General features: G+C 41.7%; 1 protein-coding gene across 2 annotated transcripts in view; it reads right to left on the bottom strand.

The window, feature by feature from the left end:
• GMDS (GDP-mannose 4,6-dehydratase) overlaps positions 1 to 22,788 on the bottom strand; it is a 1,326,053-nt gene that overhangs the window by 843,511 nt on the left and 459,754 nt on the right. For both annotated transcript variants that reach the window (XM_033934875.1, XM_033934874.1), the window contains exon 6: positions 21,011 to 21,115. In XM_033934875.1, coding sequence (XP_033790766.1) covers positions 21,011 to 21,115 — 105 coding nt within the window. The remainder of the gene's footprint in view (positions 1 to 21,010; positions 21,116 to 22,788) is intronic.

Below are 22,788 nucleotides of genomic sequence, written 5' to 3'. Positions count from 1 at the left end.
AATAAAACCCTCACACTTCGTTATCCACTAGATAGCTACATATGTCACTATTAGCCACTAACAGTGCCAACTGCTAACATGTAGCTAAAATTACCGAAATTACTAGAAAATGATGTGGGGAAAAAAATTTGTCCCCGTTCCCACCCCATCCCCGCAAGCCATTTGATCCGATCCGCATAAGTCTCAAATAGTTATGATTTTATACTGAACTTATTTTATTAAAGTATAAAAAGAAACAATAGTCTGTACAATTGTCATTTTATAAACACAAATAATACACAGCAAGGATCAACAAAACCCTGGTCTCCCCTCCCCTTACATCCCCTCCACTATTGGGAAAACTGAATAAGCGGGACTTGGGTGTGATTGTATGTGATGATCTTAAGGTGGCCAAACAGGTTGAAAAGGTGATGGCGAAAGCTAGAAGGATGCTAGGTTGCATCGGGAGAGGTATGGCTAGTAGGAAAAAGGAGGTATTGATGCCCCTGTATAAGACTTTGGTGAGTTAGTCTTTGGCGTCTCCGTAGCCGTGGGCAAACCGCTGTGTTTGTTCACCGTGTCATTCTCTATGTAGTACACAGTTATATTACCAATAACTGTCCTAATAACTCCCTTTCCTCTGTCTATAAAATTTCAGTAAATTGTCTCAGATTTCAATTATCTTCTCTGCACCCTGTTTGAACTCTTCCCACACTCACTGGGGTGCAATCACCACTGGTTAAGAAACCCTGTTATAAAAGAAATACAGAGGTCTCTAGCTCAGACTTTCAATAATTTAAGATTACTTTATTATCACCTGATTGCTTGCTTCACCCAAATAAGGCTTGAAGCAAGATATGATCAAAATTTTCTTTAGCCATATTAAAAATAATAATTTTTAAAAAACACTCACATATCTATCATAAGAATAGCCTTACTGGGTCAGACCGATGGTTCATCTAGCCCAGTATCCTATCTTCACTGTGGACAATCCAAGTCACAAGTACCTGACAAAAACCCCCAAATAGCAGTATTCCATGCTACCGATCAGGGACAAGCAGTGGCTTCCCCTATGTCTGTCTCAATAGCACACTATGGATTTTTCCTCCAGGATTTGATCAAAGCTTTCCTAAATCAGCTACTTTAACTGTTCTTACACATCCTCTTACACTATTCTCTAAGTGAAAAAATATTTCCTCCTATTGGTTTTAAAAGTATTTCCCTGTAACTTCATCGAGTGTCCACTAGTCTTTGTAGAAAAACTGTAGAGTAAAAAAAGAGTAGAAAAACTGACCAATTGGACACATTCTACATCATTTCAATCATATCTCCCATCAGCTGTCTCTTTTCCAAGCTGAAGAGCCCTAATCTTTTTAGTCTTTCCTCATACGAGAGGTGTTTCATCCCCTTTATCATCCTGGCTGCTCTTCTTTGAACCTTTTCTACTTCCGCTACATCTTTTTATAAAGCAATCAGAATTGAACGCAATACTCAAGGTGTGGTCGCACCATTGAGCAATACAGAGGTATTATAAAAGTCTTGTTTACCACTCCTTTTCTAATAATTCCTATCATCTTGTTTGCTTTTTTTGCCACTGCTGCACAATGGACAAAAGGTTTCAGCAAATTGTTTACAAGGACACCCAGATTTTTTTCTTGGGTGCTAATCTCTAAGGTGGACCCTAGCATCTGGTAAATATGATTTGGGTTATTCCTCTCAATGTGCATCACTTTGCATTTGTCCACAATAAATTTAATCTTCCATTTGGACGTCCATTCTTCCAATTTCCTAAGGTCTGCCTGCAATTTTTCAGTCTGTATGCATTTTAACAACTTTGAACAGTTTAGTGTCATTTGCAAATTTAATCACTTCACTAGTCATTACAATTTTCAGATTATTTATAAATAATTAACATAGCACCGGTCCCAGTACAGATCCCTAAGGCATTCCACTATATATTTACCCACCTCCATTGAAAAAAATGGCCATTTAACCCTACCCTCTGTTTTCTGTCCGATAACTAATTCCTAATCCATAACTGAATACTGCCTCCTACTCCATGACTCTTTAAATTTCTCAGGAGCCTCTCGTGAAGAACTTTGTCAAAAGCTTGCTGAAAACTTAAATACACTACATCAACTGGCTCACTTTTATCCACATACTTATTCACACCTTCAAAGAAGTCAAGCAAATAGGTGAAGCAAGACCTCCATTGGCTGAACCCATGCTGACTCTGCCCTATTAAATCGTATTTGTCTATGTGTTTCACAATTGTATTTTTTATAATTGTTTCCACTATTTTGGCCGGCACTAAAGTCAGGTTTTATGTGTCTCAGTGGGCTTTGGGGGTTGGGGGAAGAATCTTTTTTTTTCTATCTGGTTTTATGGAATTCCTTTTCTGTATGTGATTTTATAATAATTGTTAACCGCTTAGATTGCTAATTGTAAGCCTATAAACATGTAACCTGTATTCAGCACTTACCAGATAAGTTAACTGGATAAATAGGACCATATAAAACATAGTCTAATCTTTATCTGGTTTAACATCTGGTTAAGTTCTGAATATTGCTCTTAACTAGATAAGTGTTATCTGGCTATGTATAACAGTATATTTAATGCTGGTGCTTGGACATGGCCCAGCATTGAATATCTGGGGATACTGGCAGCATAAAAAAAAAACCAAAACACTGACTGCTGCTGGCTGAATATTAAAAGTACATGAATCACAAATCTGCCCCCATTCTGCCCAGACACCACTCCTGAACATGCCTACATTCAGATCTCATAAAATGACGTGCTCTCTTGGGGGTAACATGATAAAAGCCTTTGAAAACAAGTCCTTTAGAATTATCCACTATATATCCTTCCAGGGGACCATACCTTCCTGCTGCTATCAGAAATTACTGTTTAAATTATCCATTCTGAAATACTCAGCATTTGTTTATTAGCTAAACATTTACTGTAACAACCGGTACTGAACAAGAAGTCTACAGTCTTTATAAAAGTCTATTTTTAGGATGAAGCATTTCTCTTCAGTTCTGGATGAGGTGGTCTTGGGCGTGCTGAGAGATGACTCCACAGCCTCCGTCATTCTGCATGGGATACTAAGATAGTCTTAAGGTAGGCAGACGATGGCGCTAAAACTACAAAAGGCAAATAGTAAATAAGAACACATTTTGAATCACTCAACTAGTGCTGGAAAAAGTAGTGTAGACAGAGGAAACCACGAGCAAAACTTGCTATTTCAGTCCTTGACATTTGTTTCTAAAATCCAGATTAAAATCATAGTTTAGAATGAGCGACTCACAGAGTGGTTTATTTACTTCCTACCTCCTTACCGCTCATGATCTCTGCAGAGTAAAGGATTATCTTTCATAGCTTATAGCCCTCTATTAATCTATCCATGGAACTGTAGGATGCACAGGCTCCGAGCAGGGACTGTGAGTGTGTGTATCTGTGTGTGTCATTTATTTTGTCTGCCAATAGGAAATAACTGAAATGCCTGTACAAAGCCTGGTCCTCTCCATGCATAAGAGAATGGCATGGGAGAGGTCAATCAAGCCGCAGCAATTTCTACAGTGATGTCATCACCAACTTACTCTTGGGATATTTTTAAATAGGCAGCAAGGACACAGCCTGAGAACCTGGAGCCTAAGTTCGCTCTCTCCAGTTTTGCTTTTCCCATTCCAAGGAAACCTTGCTCACAAACAGTTCAAAAGAAAGCAGTTCAAACTTCTGATACATAAGCATAGGATATTTACATATATAAAACCACCTTGGGTTGAAGTCCTTAAAACAGAACTGCTGCAGTGCTAAAGCTACTCAGTTTATTCTTTTTTTTTTTTTTTGTTCTTATTTTTCATACACTCAAAACAAAGGGCCTGATATTCAAATACATTTATCCAGGCAGCAGTACTGGATGTCCAGGTCAGTGCTGTTGAAAATCATTGCAGACCACCCCAGTACTATCCAGACAGCAGAGCAAGGATAGAGCGAGACGATATCAGATTAGGGAAATGCTCAGTCCACTCACTGGATAGCTATTTGCATAAGGTTAGGAAAAAGGATCTCCACACTTCAACTGGTTAGCTCTCCAGACAGCAGGTTCAATATCACTATCATCCAGATAATAGTATTGGTCACCACTCTATCTGGATATTCAGTGCCCTTCCCCCAATAATACGGATACTGGTACTGAATATCCAGATTTTTCTGGCCAATGTGGCCATCATTTCAAAATAATGCATTTTCTATACGAGGCAGATCCTTTGGTTTTCATAAACTTTAATTTTATTTATTTATGTGGCAGCAATTGGCTGATAACATACTGCTAGAGAAGATTAGGTTCTTACCTCGATAATCTTCTTTCTTGTAGATGTGTCTAGTAGTCCTGAACCCTAGGGTTATGTATTTGAACCCGCAAGTTGCTTACAGAATGATATCACCCATCTTTCAACACCTCCTTCCCAATAGGATTGTTCCTGCCTCCTTAGTTTGTACAAAAGCAGACAAGAACCACTATAATAGACAACATCACTAGAAAGAAGACAACAGGGAGAACTCCCCAACACTATAAGTCTGCTCTGAAATAAATATAATATTATCAAAATTATACAAAAATGTGTGCAACCAGCACTAACATTTATGTAGCTCGTAGCTACTTGCATGTCATGCTAAGAAGCAGAAACTCAGACATGATATCCCTTTAATTTTTTTCTCAGCTTAGCTGAGAAACAGAAATTCTTCACAGTCAGACACAGACTGAAATTAAGACCAAAGGCAGATGAAGCCCACTCACAGGGTGGGGCTTCAAGACTACTGGACACATTTACAAGCAAGAAGATGATTGAGGTAAGACCCTAATCTTTCTTTTTAATGCAATGTGTCTAGTAGTCCTGAATGCTAGGGACATACCAAAGCAATCCCCTAAGTTTAGGGCAAGATGCTGATCCTGCCATTAATACTGAGGACCCAAAAGCAGCGTCTTTCCTGGCTGCCATGTCTACTCTATAGAATCTGGTAAAGGTATGAAGAGTATCATGTTGCTGTTCTACAAATCTCCAATGGGAAGACTGCTGGAGCCTCTACCCATGAATTAGCCACCCCTCTTAGTGGCATGTACCTTCAACACAATTGACAGCTGCTTACCACAGCCCACATTGCCATTTAAATTAATCTGAAGATCGAGGCCTTGGACACAGACCTGCTTTTCTTAAGATGACTGGTCAGATCAAAAAGGTGATCAGAGACTCGAAACTCATTTGTAACTTCAAGATAACAAAGAAGCACTCTCCTGACATATAAATGACTGAGTTATGAAGAATATTATTGTTTTGTTATAGTTTATTAAATGATTTGTTTTTATGTCTTTTTGTAGTCTGTGACATTGTTTTAATTATGTATGTTGGACTGTAACTTGCTCGGAATTGATGGAAAGTTGCAAGTAATACATTTTTTAAATAAATAAATCTAGCTTATGCAACATTTTATCCTTTTCATTTGATCCCATAGGCTAAAAGGCATGCAAATGGACCTCCTAATTGACATGGAAGGCAGAGATTACTTTCGGTAGAGAAACAGACACATGATAGCAGATAAAGGCCAAACAGCTCATCTAGTCTGCCCATCCGCAGTTACAAGTTTCAAGTTTATTAGCTTTTTAATATACCGACCATCTACAAGTATCTGGCCGGTTAACAGTAAAATTTTAAAAAGAGAAAGAAAGAGATAATAAAATAATAAATATTTAAAAATAAATAGAGTGAATATCAAAGACATTAACTGGACAGACTTGAAAGTGAGGGGAAAAGGGAAAGGAGGGGAAAAGTTACATAATTTGAGAGGAAAGGGAGAAAGTGGGAATGGGGTAAAACATATTGGGTAGGGTCGCTTTTTTAAAGCGGTTGGTTGCTTAAGAGAGGAAAAGAAAATAAGAGAGAAGAAAAAAAGAAAAAAAAAAAAAAAGATAACAGGAAGAGAAGATAACTCTAAACACAAGCGAATGCGTCACGAAATAAAAAAGTCATCAGGCTTATCTTGAATTTATCTAGATGTTGTTCATCTCGGAGTTGCTGTGGCAGAGCATTTCACAACGTTGGGGCAGCTACTGCAAAATTTATTTTCCGGGTGTAATAGAAATCTTTTATGGAAGGAATTTGCAGGAGTTTTTGATCTGTTGACCTTAGAGTACGTGAAGAACATTGAGAAATGAGAAGCTTATCAAGATATGAAGGTTGGTGAGAGAGTTTTATTTTGAAGGTCAGCAAGATGATTTTATAAGTGATACGATGTGTGATAGGGAGCCAATGTGCCTCTTTCAGAAGCGGGGTAACATGATCATATTTGCCTGTTTTATAGATGAGTTTTATTGCGGTATTTTGTATTAGTTGTAGGCGTCGGATTTCTTTTTGGGGGAGACCGTTGTAAAGGGAGTTACAGTAATCTAGGTGGGAAATGACTAAAGAATGAACCAGAATATTGATTGAATCAGTCCCTAGAATCGAAATTAGTGAACGAATGAGGCGAAGTTTGAAGAAACAGTTTTTTACAACTGAACTAATGTGATCATGGAAAGTAAGATCCTTATCGATAATGACTCCTAATAATTTTATTTTTGTTTCCATTTGTATAGGAGTGGATTTGATAGAGATTTTTCCTGGAAGAGATTCGCTGTTTTTGATTGGGAGTAGAAGGCCACGGGATTTATCAATATTGAGGGAAAGTTTATTTGTATAGAGCCAGTCATTTATGGCGTCCAGTTTATTGTTTATGTCTTTTATATCTGAAATGTTATATCTGAGGTGTTGACTGGGTGAAGTAGTTGTATGTCATCTGCATAGGCAAAGATCGTGAATCCAATGGATTGTGCTAGCGTAAGAAGAGGAGACAGAAAGATATTAAATAGCAGTGGGGATAGAATCGAACCTTGCGGAACACCATAGGTTTGTGATGTAGATGAAGACTTTAAAGCTACGTCCGTTAAAGTAAGAGGTGAACCATGAAAGAGCTGGACCTGTAATACCGCAGTCTTTAAGTCTATTAATGAGGAGAGGGTGGTCAATAGTGTCAAAGGCTGCAGACAGATCGAGGGAAATAAGAAGAACAGATTTTTGGTGATCATGGTAGTAATATATAGTTGAGATGAGGCCTAGCAGTGACAGTTCTGTTGAATGTGAAGAACGAAAGCCTGTTTGACATGGATGTAAAGCATGGGTGTTTTCGATGAATTCGGTGAGTTGGGTATGAATGATTTTTTCAGTTAGTTTAGAGATTAAAGGTAGATTAGCGATAGGGCGGTAATTTGCCAGCAGAGAGGAATCTAAGTTGTGTTGTTTAAGTTTTGGAAAACTCTCTCAGAGATCCTAGGCCCTCTTGAATTCAGACACAGCCTGTGTCTCCACCACCTCTTCTGGGAGACTGTTCCATGCATCTACCACCCTTTCTGTAAAAAAGTACTTCCTTAGATTACTCCGGAGCCTATCACCTCTTAACTTCATCCTATCCCCTCTCATTGCAGAGTTTCCTTTCAAATGAGAGACTTGACTCATGCGTATTTACATTACGTAGGTATTTAAACATCTCTATTATATCTCCCCTCTTTTCTCCAAAGTATACAGATTGAGATCTGTATACGAAGACCATGCACCATTTTAGTAGCCTTCTTCTGGACCGACTCCATCCTTTTTATATCTTTTATGTCTCCAGAATTGTATACAATATTCTAAATGAAGTCTCACAAAAGTCTTATACAGGGGCATCAATACCTTCTTTTTCCTACTGGTTATACCTCTCCTTATGCAACCTAGCATCCTTCTAGCTTTCGCAAGGACAGTCCTGCTTCTATAATCTTAAGGAACGGTTCCCTGCAAGAGAGAGCTTGTAACTCAGAGACTCGCCTTTCCAATGTAATTGCTACTAAGAACACCATCTTGACCATCACATCTAAAAGGGAAACCTTCTGTGAGGGTTCATATGGAGCCCTACTGAGACCCTGCAAAATAGTATTAAGGTACCAGGATGGGAATGGTAGACACTTGAGAGCCCTTTTAAACAATCTTGCCACATCTGGGTGAGAGGCTAGAGATGCTCTCTCTCTCCCCAAGCTTGGAAACATGAAAGGCTCGCTAACTCCACTTTCAGCGAACCAACCGATAGGCCCTTCTCAGGTCCCTCTTGCAAAAATCCCAGGACTACCAGCTTGTAATGGCTCTGCATTGATCTTATTTACACCACTGTCAGAAAGTCTTCCAGGTTTTGGCATAGGCTGCCACCATAGAGTGCTTCTTGAGTCTAAGCAAAGTAGAAATGACCAACTTCTAGTATCCTTTGCTTATTAAGAGCCATGTCGTAAGCCCAAAATGTTCTGGATTCCCATGGGGATTGACCCTAAGTCAGGAGATCCAGCTTAACTGACAACTTTAGACCTTCATCTCTCAGTAGATGAACTAGGTCCAAATACCATGGTCTGCAGGGTCAATCGGGTGCCACTAGAACAACCAGCCTCAGATGATTCACAATCCTGCAAATGACTTGACCTAGCATGGACCAAGGGGGAAACACATTCAAAAGCTCCTTCTCCAGCCACAGCTGGACCAATGCGTCCAACCCTACGCTTCTGGGCGATCCACCTTTGTGCTTACTGCTGAGGCTATGAGATCCATTAGTGGTTACCCCCACTGCAAAACAGTGTCATTGAATGCTTGTGGGAATAGCGACCACTCCCCTGGGATGGGCATCTGCCAACTGAGATAGTCAATGAGCATTCTCCACTCCTGCAATGTGTGCAGCTGAGAGAGCCTGCAGATGAGTTTCTGCCCATTGAAAGAGAAACTTGGCCTCTAGATGTAACAGGATGCTCCTAGTGCCTCACTGTCAGTCGATGTAGGTTACCGCTGTCGCATTGTCTGAGAACACCCTGACTGCCTTGCCTTCCATGGACTTTTCCAGTGCCTGCAATACCAGCCGAATGGCTCTGAGTTCCAGGCAATTTATGGACCCTGAACTGGGTATTTGTTACAATCACTCCCTCCCTCTCTCTCTCTCCCCCCCCCTTGCAAATTTAAAGGCTGGCATCGGTCGTTAAGATCTTCCAGGAGGATATACGGAGTGGCTTGCCCTTTGAAAGGCAACCTGTCTGCAGCCACCATGGTAAGCTGTTCCTCGCTTCTGGTATCTACAGAAACGGTTGCTGAGGTGAGTGGGAGAGGACAGAGTCTTTGGAGGGATCTCATGTGTGCTCTAGCCCAAGAGACCATCTCTATGGCTGCCGCCATCAACCCCAGGACCTGCAGACAATGCCACGCCATCAGAGCCAGACTCAGGAGCAGGTCTGATATCTGCTTCTGGAGCTTCTGTCTGCATGGCTCTAGAAGAAAAACGTGAGGATCCGAATATAAATTTGGATCAGAAAGGAGGTGTGGTCATGGGAGGGGTTTGAGTCGATCAGGAGCATTCCTGCAATTTGCACACAGTGTTACAGAATAAAGGAGATCCACACCTAATTTAAGGATGAGAATTTACATCAGGCTTTAGTTGGTGTAAAGCTTCCCATCCAAAATTAGGAGCAGATACTGGCACCAAATGTTATTCTGTAATAATGGCCAGTTCTGAGCAATGTTTATATAATTGCACTTAGTGCAAAATTTTATTGTTGCTATTGCAGTGCCTTATATAGAATTTTGGCCTATATTCTTTTGGACTGTAGTGTAAAGTCACCACTGGCATTCTGAATACTAAGGAGCGCTCATTTTCAAAAGAAGACAGACCTCTAAAAGTACACACCAGCACTTGGATAATTACTAGTCAAAACGGCCAAGTGGGCATTCTCAAAACAGACTTTCTAGACATCTTTCTGGTCATTTTATCTCTAGTGCATCCAAATCTTAAGGGGGCATGTTAGAGGAGTGTTTTGTGCAGGTTTAGGACTTGGACGCTCGACAGGCACAATCAAATCTTTAACAAAATGTCCTGGGCTTTATTTAGACACTTGGAGCTAAACCTGTTTTAAAAGCATCTAAATACTAAAAGGTGCCCAAACTCACCAGATGAGGGATTAAGGCATAACCCCCCCTTACTCCCCCAGTGGTCACTGACCCCCTTACACTACTACCCAAAGATGTGAAAAAACACCAGTATTTTCCAGCCTGTATGAAAGGTTCACATGGTTCATAACAAGGGGGTGCTGAAAAGTTCTCAGCCCAATCAACTTCCTAAATCTGAAGATATTTTGCCACTTTAGCTGAAAAGTTTATTTTAGTTTATTTCCTTAGAGTTTGCACATTTAAACTTTGCAGAACTAAACACACACTCTTTTCAGCTACAGTAGCAAAATAACATCAGATTTAGGAAGGTGGTTAGGTTGAGAACTTTTCAGTACCCTCTTGTATATGAGCCAGGTGAATCTGTCATACAGGCTGGAAAATACTGATGTTTTTTCACATCTTACATCTCCACAACAGAGCAGAGGGGGGTTCTCTAAGGGTTACTGTAGAGACACGTTACATTAAAAATCCCAGGCAGATGTCACTATAACTTGCTTATATTGTATGGTGAGCCCTCCAAAAAGCACAGTTACCGTAACAGGTGTTATCCAAGGACAGCAGGTAGCTATTCTCAACATATGGGTGACGTCAACCACAGAGCCCCAATGCAGACAGCTTCACAAGCAGACTTGCTTGAAGAACTTTTGGAAAAGTTCACGACTGCCACACCGCGCATGCGCGAGTGCCTTCCCACCCGACGTAGGGTGCGCGTCTCCTCAGTTCAGATAGCTAGCTAAGAAGCCAACCCAGGGAGGTGGGTGGGCTGTGAGAATATCTGCCTGCTGTCCCTGGATAACACCTGTTACAGTAAGTAACTGTGCTTTATTTTAGGACAAGCAGGCAGCATATTCTCAACATATGGGTGACCTCCAAGCTAACCAGAATGGGATGGTGGGAGTGTTGGCAATTCAGAAGAATAAATTTTGTAATACTGCTTGGCCAAAGTGGTCATCCCGTCTGGAAAAGGTATCCAGACAATAATGAGAGGTGAATGTATGAATTGAGGACCAAGTGGCAGCTTTGCAAATTTCCTCAATAGGAGTAGATCTAAGGAAAGCTATAGATGCCGCCATGGCTCTAACTTTGTGGGCTGTGACTCAACCCTCTAGATGCAGTCCATCCTGAGCATTGCAGAAAGAGATGCAAGCAGCCAACCAGTTGGAGATGGTTCACTTGGAAACTGGATGTCACAACTTGTTCGGATTGAAGGAGACAAAAAGTTGAGGAGAAGATCTCTGTGGCTTAGTCCTTTGTAAATAGAAAACCAAAACATGCTTGCAGTCCAGAGTATGAAGAGCTGGGTGAGAATGAGGCTTTGTAGAAAAACACTGAAAGTACAATAGATTGATTGAGATGAAATTCTGAAACAACTTTTGGTAAGAATTTAGGATGAGTACGTAGGACCACTTTGTCATGATGGAATACTGTGAAAGGAGGGTCCGCTACTAAAGCTTGTAGCTCGCTGACTCTTCGAACAGACGTTAGAGAAATGAGAAAAACCACTTTCCAGGTGAAATATTTCAGATGAGCGGTAGACATTGGTTCAAATGAAGGCTTCATCAATCTGGCAAGAACCACGTTGAGGTCCCAAACCACTGGAGGCAGTTTGAGAGGTAGTTTGACATTGAAAAGTCCTTTCATAAATCTGGAAACCACAGGATAAGCAGAGAGAGGTTTCCCTTCTAGTGGCTGATAGAAAGCAGCAATTACACTGAGATGGACTCTAATGGATGTTGATTTCAAGCCTGAATGAGATAAATGAAACAGGTAATCCAGAACTGAAGCCAAGGAAGTAGACTGAGGCTCCATGTGATGAAGAGCACACCAAGCAGAAAACTGAGTCCATTTCTGTTTGTAACATTGCCTAGTGGTAGGTTTTCTGGAAGCTTCTAAAATGTCTGGTATAAATTGAGAGAACTGTAGGTTGGTATTTACGTTGAAAAGTACCAAGCTGTCAGGTGTAGAGACTGTAGGTTGGGATGAAGCAGAGAACCCTGACTCTGTGTAAGTAAAGACGGAAAAACTGGTAGAAGTAGAGGCTCCCTGCTGCTGAGCTGAAGTAAAAGAGAGAACCAAGGTTGTATGGGCCATCAAGGAGTTATCAGAATCATGGTGGCATATGCTTATTTGAGTTTGATGAGTGTCAAGGATGAGAGGAAATGGAGGAAATGCATACAGAAACTGGTTCGTCCATTTCAGAAGAAAGGCATCTGGCTCCAGGCGGTGAGGGGAGTATATCCTGGAGCAAAACTGAGGCAGTTTGTGATTATGGGGAGACGCAAAGAGATCTATTTGAGGAGTCCCCCACTGAGAAAAAATGTGATGGAGAGGCGACTAATTGAGTGTCCATTCGTGAGGCTGTAGAAGACGACTCAATTTGTCCGCCAGAAAGTGTTTCTCTCCTTGAATGTAGACGGCTTTTAGAAAGATGTTGTGAAAAATTGCCCAATTCCAAACCTTCTGAGCCTCCGTGCAAAGGGGAAGGGAACCTGTTGTTCCCTGCTTGTTGAATTAGCACTTGGCTACTTGATTGTCTGTACGAATGAGGACTACTTGATCATGAAAAAGATGTTGAAAAGCTTTGAGAGCATTGAAAAGCACTCTGAATTCCAACAGATTGATGTGACACCGACAATCTGTGCTGGACCAATGTCCTTGAGTGCGGAGACCATCGAGATGAGCCCCCCCAAGCCTAGGTCAAGAAATCTGTCATGAGAACCTTCTGATGAGGAGGTGTTTGGAACAGTAAACCTCTGGAGAGATTGGAAGAAAGCATTCACCAGACTGTTTGAACGAAGGAGTCAGTGTAATGTGCTGAGAGGATCGGAAGCCTGTGCCCATTGAGAAGCCAGGGTCCATTGAGTAATTCTGAGGTGAAGTCTGGAAAATGAGTCACGTGAACTGTAGAGGCCATGTGACCTAGCAGAACCATCATGTGTCTCATTGAGAGTGAAGTGAGGGGCATCACTTTGTGACAAAGTTGTATGAGAGTATCCCGATGTTGTTGAGGAAGGAATGCTCTGAGTTGCACAGTGTCCAGAACAGCTCCGATGAACTGTAGACTTTGAGAGGGTTGTAGCTGGGATTTTGGAAAGTTGATTTCGAACCCCAAACTTTGGAGGAACCAAATAGTCCATTGGGTCACTACAATAACCCCCTGAAATGTTGAATCTTTGATGAGCCAGTCGTCCAGGTACAGGAAAACCTGAAGACCATGGCTGCGCAGAGCTGCTGCTACTACTACCAGGCACTTGGTGACAACTCTGGCAGATGATGCCAGGCTGAAGGGTAGCACTCTGTATTGAAAATGATGATTTCCCACGCGAAATCTGAGAAATTTGCAGAAGACTGGATGAATGGGAATGTGAGTGTAAGCCTCTTTGAGATCCAGAAAGCATAACCAATCGTTGTGATCCAGAAGCGGATACAAGGATGCTAGAGACAGCATCCAAAATTTTTCTTTGACAAGATATTTTTTGAGAGCTCTGAGGTCCGATATAGGTCGTAGATTTCCCATCTTCTTTAGGACAAGGAAGTAATGGGAGTAAAACCCTGTGCTCTGCTGTTCCAGAGGAACTTCCTAGATGGCACGGAGACGAAGCAGAGCTTGAACTTCCTGAAGAAGAAGGGTGAGCTGCAACGAATTGGAAGGACATTCTCTTGGAAGGAGATCTGGTGGAACCTGAAGGAATTGAAGAGAGTAACCCTCCCTGAGGTTGGATGTAATCAGTTCCCATCATTGATAAAAATGATGGAGACGACCTCCAAAGGGAAGAGGGGAAGACAGAGGCAGAAAGATTGATGTTATGCTCTGTGTTAAATGGTCAAAAAGGCTGAGTGGACTTGGGTGCAGCAGGAGCCTGAGGTTTACGCTGCCGTTGCTGTTGTTGCTGTTTCTTAGGAGGCGGTCTTGAATAAAGTGCTGACTTCTGAGGATAACGCTTCTGATAACGAGGAGGCCTATAACTCTTAGCAGTGTAAGGCTTCGGCCGAACTATAGAGGCAAACGATTTCTCATGCTCAGACAAGCGCTTTGTGGCTGCCTCAATGGAGTCATCAAACAGCTTATTTCCCTGACATGGAATGTTGGCCAGTCGATTTTGCAGGTTTGGATCTATGTCCACAGCTCGTAACCAGGCTAGACGACGCATGGCTACAGAGAATGCACTGACCCTGGAGAACATTTCAAAAGCATCTTATGTAGCTTGAACCATATGCATGCGAAGTTGACCTAGAGTAGAATGCATATGCTGGAACTCTGATAACCGATGTTTTGGGAAATACTTGAAAAACGCAGGCATAGTGACGACCCAATACTTGAGATATGATGGGAAGACAAAATTATACTTTAAAACCCTATTTGTCATCATAGAATTTTGATACAGCCAATGGCCAAACTTGTCCATGGTCCTTCCCTCTCAGCTAGGAGGAACAGTGACATAAACTTTGGCATGATTGGTTCTTTTTAAAGAAGACTCAATGAAAAGAGATTGATGGGATGGTTGAGACTTCTCAAATACCTTACAATGAACCATCTTATATCTAGATTCCAGCTTTGCTGGCACAGTAGGAATGGAGCATGGTGTATCTAGATTCCTCTTGAAAGTTTGAAAAAGGATGCCATTCATGGGTAATTTGAGAGAATCCCTCGGAGGATTGGGCATACCCATTTCTTCCAAATTCTCCTTAGAGTATTTTGAATCAGACTCCAAAGCAATGTTGAGATCTTTACTCATTTGGCATAAGAACTTTGTAAAGGATACCGGATCTGAAGAGGTATGACATCGGTGAGGAGAAGGTATACGAGAGCCATCGAGGTACCTTTTGCAGCAGAGAAAGAAGGTAAAGCCTCTCTGGAATATTAGTACCACAGATCTGAATCCATAGGCAAAAGATATAGATGAACGACCACTTCTGGAATGAATAGGAGACGCAGAACGTTTTCATTATGAAGAACCAGCTAGTGAAGAAAACCTCATAGGAGAGGAACTTGACTTGTGAGAATGCTGTGGCTCCACAATAGATTTTCTCAACAAAGGAGTCGGTGGTCTCGAAGAGTCTTGATGTCTCGATAAACAAAGTCTGTCTTGAGAAGAAGACCTGGGCCTCGATGAATGTCTTGACAAATGATGTGAAGAGGAACTGTGCCTCGAATCACGAGGCAGTGATCGAGTCGAATACAGGCTCGATGAAGAATGTCGAAGAGTCCTCACCCTGTGCCTCGAAGAAGGCAATGGCTAATGGAAGTTGGAAATCAAAGTTGAGACACTTGTAAGGACTCAGCTCCTTGTATAGAGTATGCAAATTGATCTTGAGGCACTCTCAAGGACTCAACTCCTTGAATAGAGGGTTCAAGTTGGACTCAAGGCACTCTCAAGGACTCGACTCCTTGTAATACTGCTGAGTGCTCAGGCTGGACTGCAGATAGCAGAGTCGAGGCAGGAGTCAATTTGGTAAGCATGTTACCAAACTCCTGATGCAGAATAGTTTCCAACATATTCTGCAAAACCGGCACCGAGACCACTGGAGCTGGTACAATTGGTGTTGGTAAAGACTCTGAGGAAGATGACCTTGAAGACGAGTGCTTCTTCGATCTGGAGATACGCTTCCTGGGAAGCCTTGAAGGAACAGTGACCACTGAGGCCGCCGTGGGAGTGGCCTGTGACTCCTGAGTGGCTGGCTTTGATAGCTTACCTGAAGGCGGCACTGAGGAGAGCACCCCTTTCCAGGGACGATTTTGCTGATTTCCCTGAAGACTTCCCCATTGAGAGAGGTTTTAGTGAGGCAGAGGCTTTGAGACTTCGGTCCTGTCGAGATCAAGGTCGATGTCGGAGTCGAGGTTTTTGGAAGAAGATCCATGGCCCTGAAAATTTTTTCAAACTGCACTCGATGACGTTTAAGGGCTTGATTTTGAAGTGTAGAACAGCGAGAGCACGACTTTGGACGATGGTCAGGTCCTAAACACTAAACACACCACTTATGTGGGTCAGTGATAGAGATTGCGTGTTGACACTAGCTACACTTCTTGAACCCTGTAACCGGCTGAGACAAGGAATAGAAAACGGCCATGGCTAAATCGAAGCCCGCAGGCTGAGGCCGAAGAAAAACTGAAAACTTTTTTTTAAAAAAACACGCACACCACAGCGGCTTGTGAAGAAAAAAGAAACAAACATGAGCCGCGGCGATGAGAAGGCATGAACTAATTCTCGTGCAGAGCTTCGAAACAAGGGTTTCTCAGCTCTGCGGAAAACTTAGAATTGAGGAAACGCGCGCCTTACATTGGGCGGGAAGGCACTCGCGCATGCGCGATGCAGCAGTCGCAAACTTTCCAAAAGTTCTTCAAGCAAGTCTGCTTGTGAAGCTGTCCGCATCAGGGCTCTGGGGTTGACGTCACCCATATGTTGAGAATATGCTGCCTGCTTGTCCTGGGATAACCTACTGTACCTACATAAAGATGACACCTGCAGGCATAAGGGCTATTTTTGTGGTGTACAAGTTGGTACAGTATGTTTTGGGTGGGTTTTGGAGGGCTCACCATACAATAAAAGCAAGTTATAGTGACATTTGTACTTGGGACTTTTATCATGACATTTTCTGCTGGGCTCAGGAATGCTCAGCTGTCTGTGAACTGTTTGCTAAGAATGCTAGCTGCTTGAACATCCGAAAAGATTGCTTTTGTGTGTTTTTCATGTGGACGTCTTTATATTTGAGAATGGGCAAAAAAGATAGTCATACTAAGAACCAAAACATTTACATATGGACAGTATGTGTTGCTACACTGAATTTAAGAAAGCCTAACCACCTCTGTCAAAAGTAGAGATAAATCCTGTAAGCTTAAATGCCTCAAATTCTAAGATTTGGAAAACATTTTCAGAGGACCTTTCCTCCTTTTCTGTGCAGATAAGTGCCACTAAAAATGTGTACTATTTAAAATCTATTAGTTGAAAATTAAACAGCAGCTCTGTCACAGAATACCAACCTCATCATGTATTCTGGAAACACTGCAAAGTACCACTGAGGGTACAGGGTTTTTTTTGTTTTTTTTTATTACTATGGACCGGATGCTCTAAAATCGCCGTTAAAATCCTGTGGATCACTGTGGAGTCTGTAAATGGTACAATTTGAAAACGGCGATTGATGTTGACACAATTTTGCATACAAATGAGTTTCGTGGAGGTCTGCCATAATCTCATCCAATTAGTCATTAAAGAAAGCGACTGACAAATGCACAGAGCCAGCAGGGAAGCCCTGAAGCAGCTTCCTGTTGCCCATTTTTAAAAAATGTGCTGGGAACACCCCCCCCCCCCAACGAAGGCCCCTTCCCCATACCTCCCGAAATTAAAAAAAATCGGCAGAAGGGAAGCACACTCTCTTCTGCTTCAGCCATCTAGACCCCCCACACCTGGAATCCCCACCTTTAAATTGAAGATTGGCAGGAGGGATGCCCACTCCCTCCTGCTGTCGGGGCTCCGCTGTGAACCCCTGAACCCCCTGCAAATTCCCAAACCCCTCACATATTTCTAAATTGAGGATTGGCAGGAGATATGCTGATTCCCTCCTGCCGTCAGAGCCTCACAGTGAACCCCAGAATCTGCCCCTGTTCGAACCCCCTCGCATACCTCTAAACTAAAAATCAGCAGGAGGGATGCCCATTCCCTCCTGCTGGCAGGACCGCCTCTTCAAAATGGTGGGTTTTCCCCTTCCCATTGCATCCTGGGATGCACTGGGAGGGGCCTAAAACTCTGATTGGGGGGTTCGTGGGAGTGGTGGTCAGGGATTCACCATGAGGCCCTAGCAGCAGGAGGGCATGGGCATCCCTCCTGCCGATCTTGTGGAAGGTTTCTTCCTGCAGATTTTTTTTTTTCAATTCAGGGCTGTGGGCAGTTGTCAGGAGTCGGAGTCCTGGCAATACTTTTTTTTAATTATTTTTATGGGGACAGATATTGTGCAAATGTAACATATGCATAACTTCTGTGCCCATTAAAATTTTTTTTTAAAGCTGCTATTTGAGACACTTTTTTTTAAAAATACTACTGGCACCTCCAGACCTGTCAGAGATTTCAGAGAATTTTGGAGAATTAAAAACTGGCACTTCATTTTGTGCATCATCTAGACATTGATCGAAGTGCTCATTTTAATACTGATGAGCTTGTTGCAATCTCCTATCCAAGCACACTACCAAAACCCGTATCCATGCTCACATCACCTCTTGCTTAGACTACTGTAACGTATTTCTCTCAGGCCTCCCGATCATCCATCTCTCACCCCTTCAATCTGTTCAAAATGCACAACTCATATTCCATGAGAGCCGCCATGCTCACATTACCCCCTCCTGAAGTCACTTCGTTGGCTCCCCAACCGTTTACAAATATAGTTCAAACTCCTCTTACTGACTTACAAATGCATTCACTCTGTAGCCCCTGAATTTCTTTCCTCACTCATCTCCCCCTAAGCTCCCCCCTTTGAACTTTGTTCATCGGGTAAGTCCCTCTTATCTGTACCCTTTACCTCCACCGCCAACTCACCACACTGTATGCCTGGAACAGGCTGCCAGAGTTAATACGTCATGTTCCGTCTCTAGCAGAATTCAAATCCAAGCTAAAAGCCCACTTCTTTGAAACTGCTTTCAACTCTTAACTCCCACTCATTTCTTCTACCAGAACCTGAGATGTTCTGTCTGTCCAAATTAGACTGTAAGCTCTTCTGAACAGGGACCATCTACTGAATATTAAATGTATAGTGCTGTGTATACCTTTCAGCGCTATAGATATGATAAACAGTAGTAGTAATCTATTTACATATGACTATCGGAAGCTGCTACAAACCACTGAAAAGACTGTGATTAGCCATTTGGGGCATCGATAGATGAAATACTTCAAAGTTAAACAGGCTAAAACTGGTTTAATGTCGATCGTTAAAAGGCATGGTGAGTTTTGAGCAAATGGGCCTATATGTTTTCTTACCCACAGACAAAACCACATTTGCAGCCCATAGATAATCAGGAGGTAAGCTGCCTAACTCCAAACTAAAAGAAAAGTGAAAATCAACTGTGCAATCTCTGCAGAAAAATCTCTCTAATTGAAGAGGATCATGTGTTCTTACTGGAATGCATTTGGGGGAGTGTATATATAAAACCTCCATTTTAAGGTGTCTATCTGTACCTTGCATAAGCTGTGGAACAGGGTAGTTGGCACTGTATGAAGAGAGGAGAAGGGCTGGGAAAAAAAAACCCTTCAGTGTTTACCTCATTCACAGGACAAACATTCTTTGTTTACAGAGAACAAGGAAGGGGGAAAAAGTGAGTCTAACACAAGAAGGATTGTTTTCTAATAAGTCTTTTGGCACTAGCACCTGAGAATTCCTGATGCTGAGCACCAATGGCCAGAGTCAGGATTTCCACAGAAATAGTGCAGCCAATATGTTCTAATCAACAACATCCAGCAAAAGGGCAAAGCAGCAAATAGGCCCCAGCACGTTAACAAGTCTCAAAAACAACAAATATAAAAAAACAGGGCGCAAACAGTCATCCACAAATAACTGTGGAGTGTGTGGCACAGTTGTTAAATCTATAGCCTTAGCACCCTGAGATTGTGGGTTCAAACCCATGCTGCTCTTGTGACCCTGGGCAAGTCACTTAATCTACCCATTGCCCCAGGTACATTAGATAGATTGTGAACCCGTCAGGACAGACATGGAAAAATGACCAAGTACCTAAATAAATTCATGCAAACCGTTTTGAGCTCCCTGGGGGAGAACGGTATAGATAATAGAACAAATAAATAAATAAATTATAGACAATTCAATGACCAGTATTAACTCATACCGGATTACAAGTAAAGTACTCCCCCGGTCATTCACGGTTCCGATCATTCGCGGTATTTTCCAACTGTGAATAACAGGGACCGCAAGAGGCTGCGACCGCGAATGACTGCGCAGGAGAGGGCAGCCGGAGAGGCAGGAGAGAGCATCCAAAGTGCCTGCGAGTGAAGGAAATCACTCGTGGTATGCTCCGACCGCCTCTTCCTGTACTAAAGTTGGGCCTCACCACTCAGGAGCTGCTTTGACACGCAGCTCCTGATTGGTGAGGCCTGACTTTAGTGCAGGAAGAGGCGGTCGGAGCATACCGCGGGTGATTTCCTTCACTCGCAGGCGCTCTGGCTGCTCTCTCCTGCTTCTCCGGCTGCTCTCTCCTGTTTCCCCCGCTGAAAACTGTATTCACGGTTTTTCAAGATTCGCGGGGGTTCCTGGAATGGAAACCCCATGAATATCGGGGGAGTACTGTACTGGAGAAGGATCAGTAAAAAGTATAGTGTAAGAAGAATCCTTCAGATATAAAAAGCTAAGAACCAATGCTTTAAAAGTAGCTATATAAGAGTCATGGAACCTGGAGGAACCCAGCATGGATCTCAGACAAGAACTTTCACCTCAGCTATGTATTTTTTCAGTAGGATCTTGCTGGAGTAAGGATATTATATATTTTTTAATAAAGTTACAGACGTGCCAGATAAATATTAGTTGCTTATTGAGAAATGTGGGACATGTACAACATATAGCATATGCAAAGTGTAATACATGATACACGGAAAGTGGAATGGAGAGTGAGTATGGTAAAGTGACTGGAGATTGCCCTGTGCAAAATAAACTTATATATTCACCTTCTTAATGGCACTCATGTAATTGATGAGCTTTTTATATCCGAGTGATTCTCCTTATACTATACTTTTTACTGATCTTTTTCCAGTACTTGTAATCCAGTATGAGTTAATACTTGTCATTGAATTGTCTATAATTTTTTTCTGGATGGCCATTAGTACCCTGGGGGGGGGTTTTTTGTTTGTTTTTTAATGGGTTTATATTAATTTTGTTTATCAAAAACAACAACAAACACAAAAATCATTGAAAATGTAACTACTGCAATCCTGCAAAATGCTACTTGTTTATCATTAGGGAACAGTTCCTAAAAACGACATAGTTTACAATAATTTTCTAACCTCTTCGGGGACTTTCGTGATTGAAAAGGATGCCATTAACAGCAAAGAGATTGTAGGCTTCCCTGAAGTTCACCACAATCCAGTAGGCATAAAGCTTGGCTGCTCCTGCAGGATAAATAAAAAGATATAGGAGTTGCAAAGAGTTAGTGATGTTTCTCTCAGTAGAAAACTCTGCACTTTAATAACTGAAATGTGCAATATTTCATCCATTAAATTCCAAACAGTAGAATTTACTGCCCCAAAGTATGAGATTTTGATTTTGATTTTTTTTTTTTAAGATAATTCATCTGTTGTATAAATCTACAAAAAATAAAGTATAGCTCTGTTTTACAAATGAAAAAAGCAGCTTAAATATCTGCTTTTCCTTGGAGTCTCTGCAAGAATACAGACAGAGAGGAGGAAAACATGTCTGACTCATCTGGACTGCAAATTATTCTCAATTCGGTGGCAAAAGTTATCGATATAGATTTCACAGCACATGTGAGAAGGTACAGGATGGGGCAGGAGAGGCAGTACACAGGAAGATGTGTTTGGATTTCTTCCTATTGGCTGGATCGCTTGGTTTCATGTGGAAATAAGCAATGGGGAATTAAGTAGAATGAGTCGAGTACTTTATTAAATGTATGCATGCTTTTGAGCTGGCATAAAGCCCAAAGTGGAAATTTTCTCCATATACATGTATTCCTCTTATAACATGGGGAATACACATGTAGATTTTAGCCCTGCCCAACTCCCCTTGAAATCTCTGCATGCTGTGGTTCTCCTTATATAACAGTGACTTTCTGAAATCGGTATTTACACATGTATGCAACAGACACTTGTAAATGCTGATATTTATATATGAATGTTTCTGAAATAATAGATTTAATCTGTACCAGTGATTGAGAGATATGAAATACATTTATACATATATTTATATATTTAAAAGATTTCTCAACCACCTATTTTCTAGGCGGCTTTACAAATAGCAGCATACATAAAATAAAAAAATTTATACAAGCAACAAACATTTCAAATCTTTCAATAAAGCCAATTAATTTATAACGCTCAATTATATATCAATCCAAAAACCAGAATAAGCGAGAATAATAATCATTCATCGGAATGCTTCTACAAAAAATGTAGTCTTAAGCATTTTCTTGAACTTCTGAATTATCAGGAAGAGCTTTTGCGGTCCAGTTAATTTGTTCTACAGAGTTACTCCTATGATGGAAATAGCAGAAGATCAAGTGTTCTCATAGCGCACGTTTGAGAAGTCCATCAGCGACTATCAGATCATAGTTTATCTTTCCATACATAATCAGACAGTGATGCAAAATTAAATGTCTATCTTGAGGGGGGGTCACATGATGCTGAGAAGCTGAGCAAGTGTGTCTCCCAGCATCTCTGAGCCATACTGCTTTGCCTTATTTCCTTTAAACGGACTCCAGTTTTCAATTCCAAACCTTTTAACAGTGTTGTCTTATCCTGCGAAGTCTTGGTTGCTTATTCTGTGGGTTTGTTCTCCCTGGAAATGACCATTAAATCACAGCGACAAGTTGAATCTATAGGACACCAAGATGGTGGACAACCACAAGGTGTCGCTATTTATGTTCCATGAATTAGCGAAGCAGGGGCTGACCTGTTCACTTACCCAAGTAATGGAAGAAAAATTTGCCAAACTTCACACCTCCATGGAAGAAATCAAAGAGGGGCTTGACCTCCAAACTAACCGGCTGCAGAGAGATGAGGATCACATATCTCAACAGGAAGATCACACAGCTAACTTTGAGGAACGC

The sequence above is a fragment of the Geotrypetes seraphini genome, chromosome 2, assembly GCF_902459505.1.
Source record: "Geotrypetes seraphini chromosome 2, aGeoSer1.1, whole genome shotgun sequence".
NCBI lineage: Eukaryota > Metazoa > Chordata > Amphibia > Gymnophiona > Dermophiidae > Geotrypetes > Geotrypetes seraphini.
This window is presented reverse-complemented; position numbering and strand designations above follow the sequence as displayed.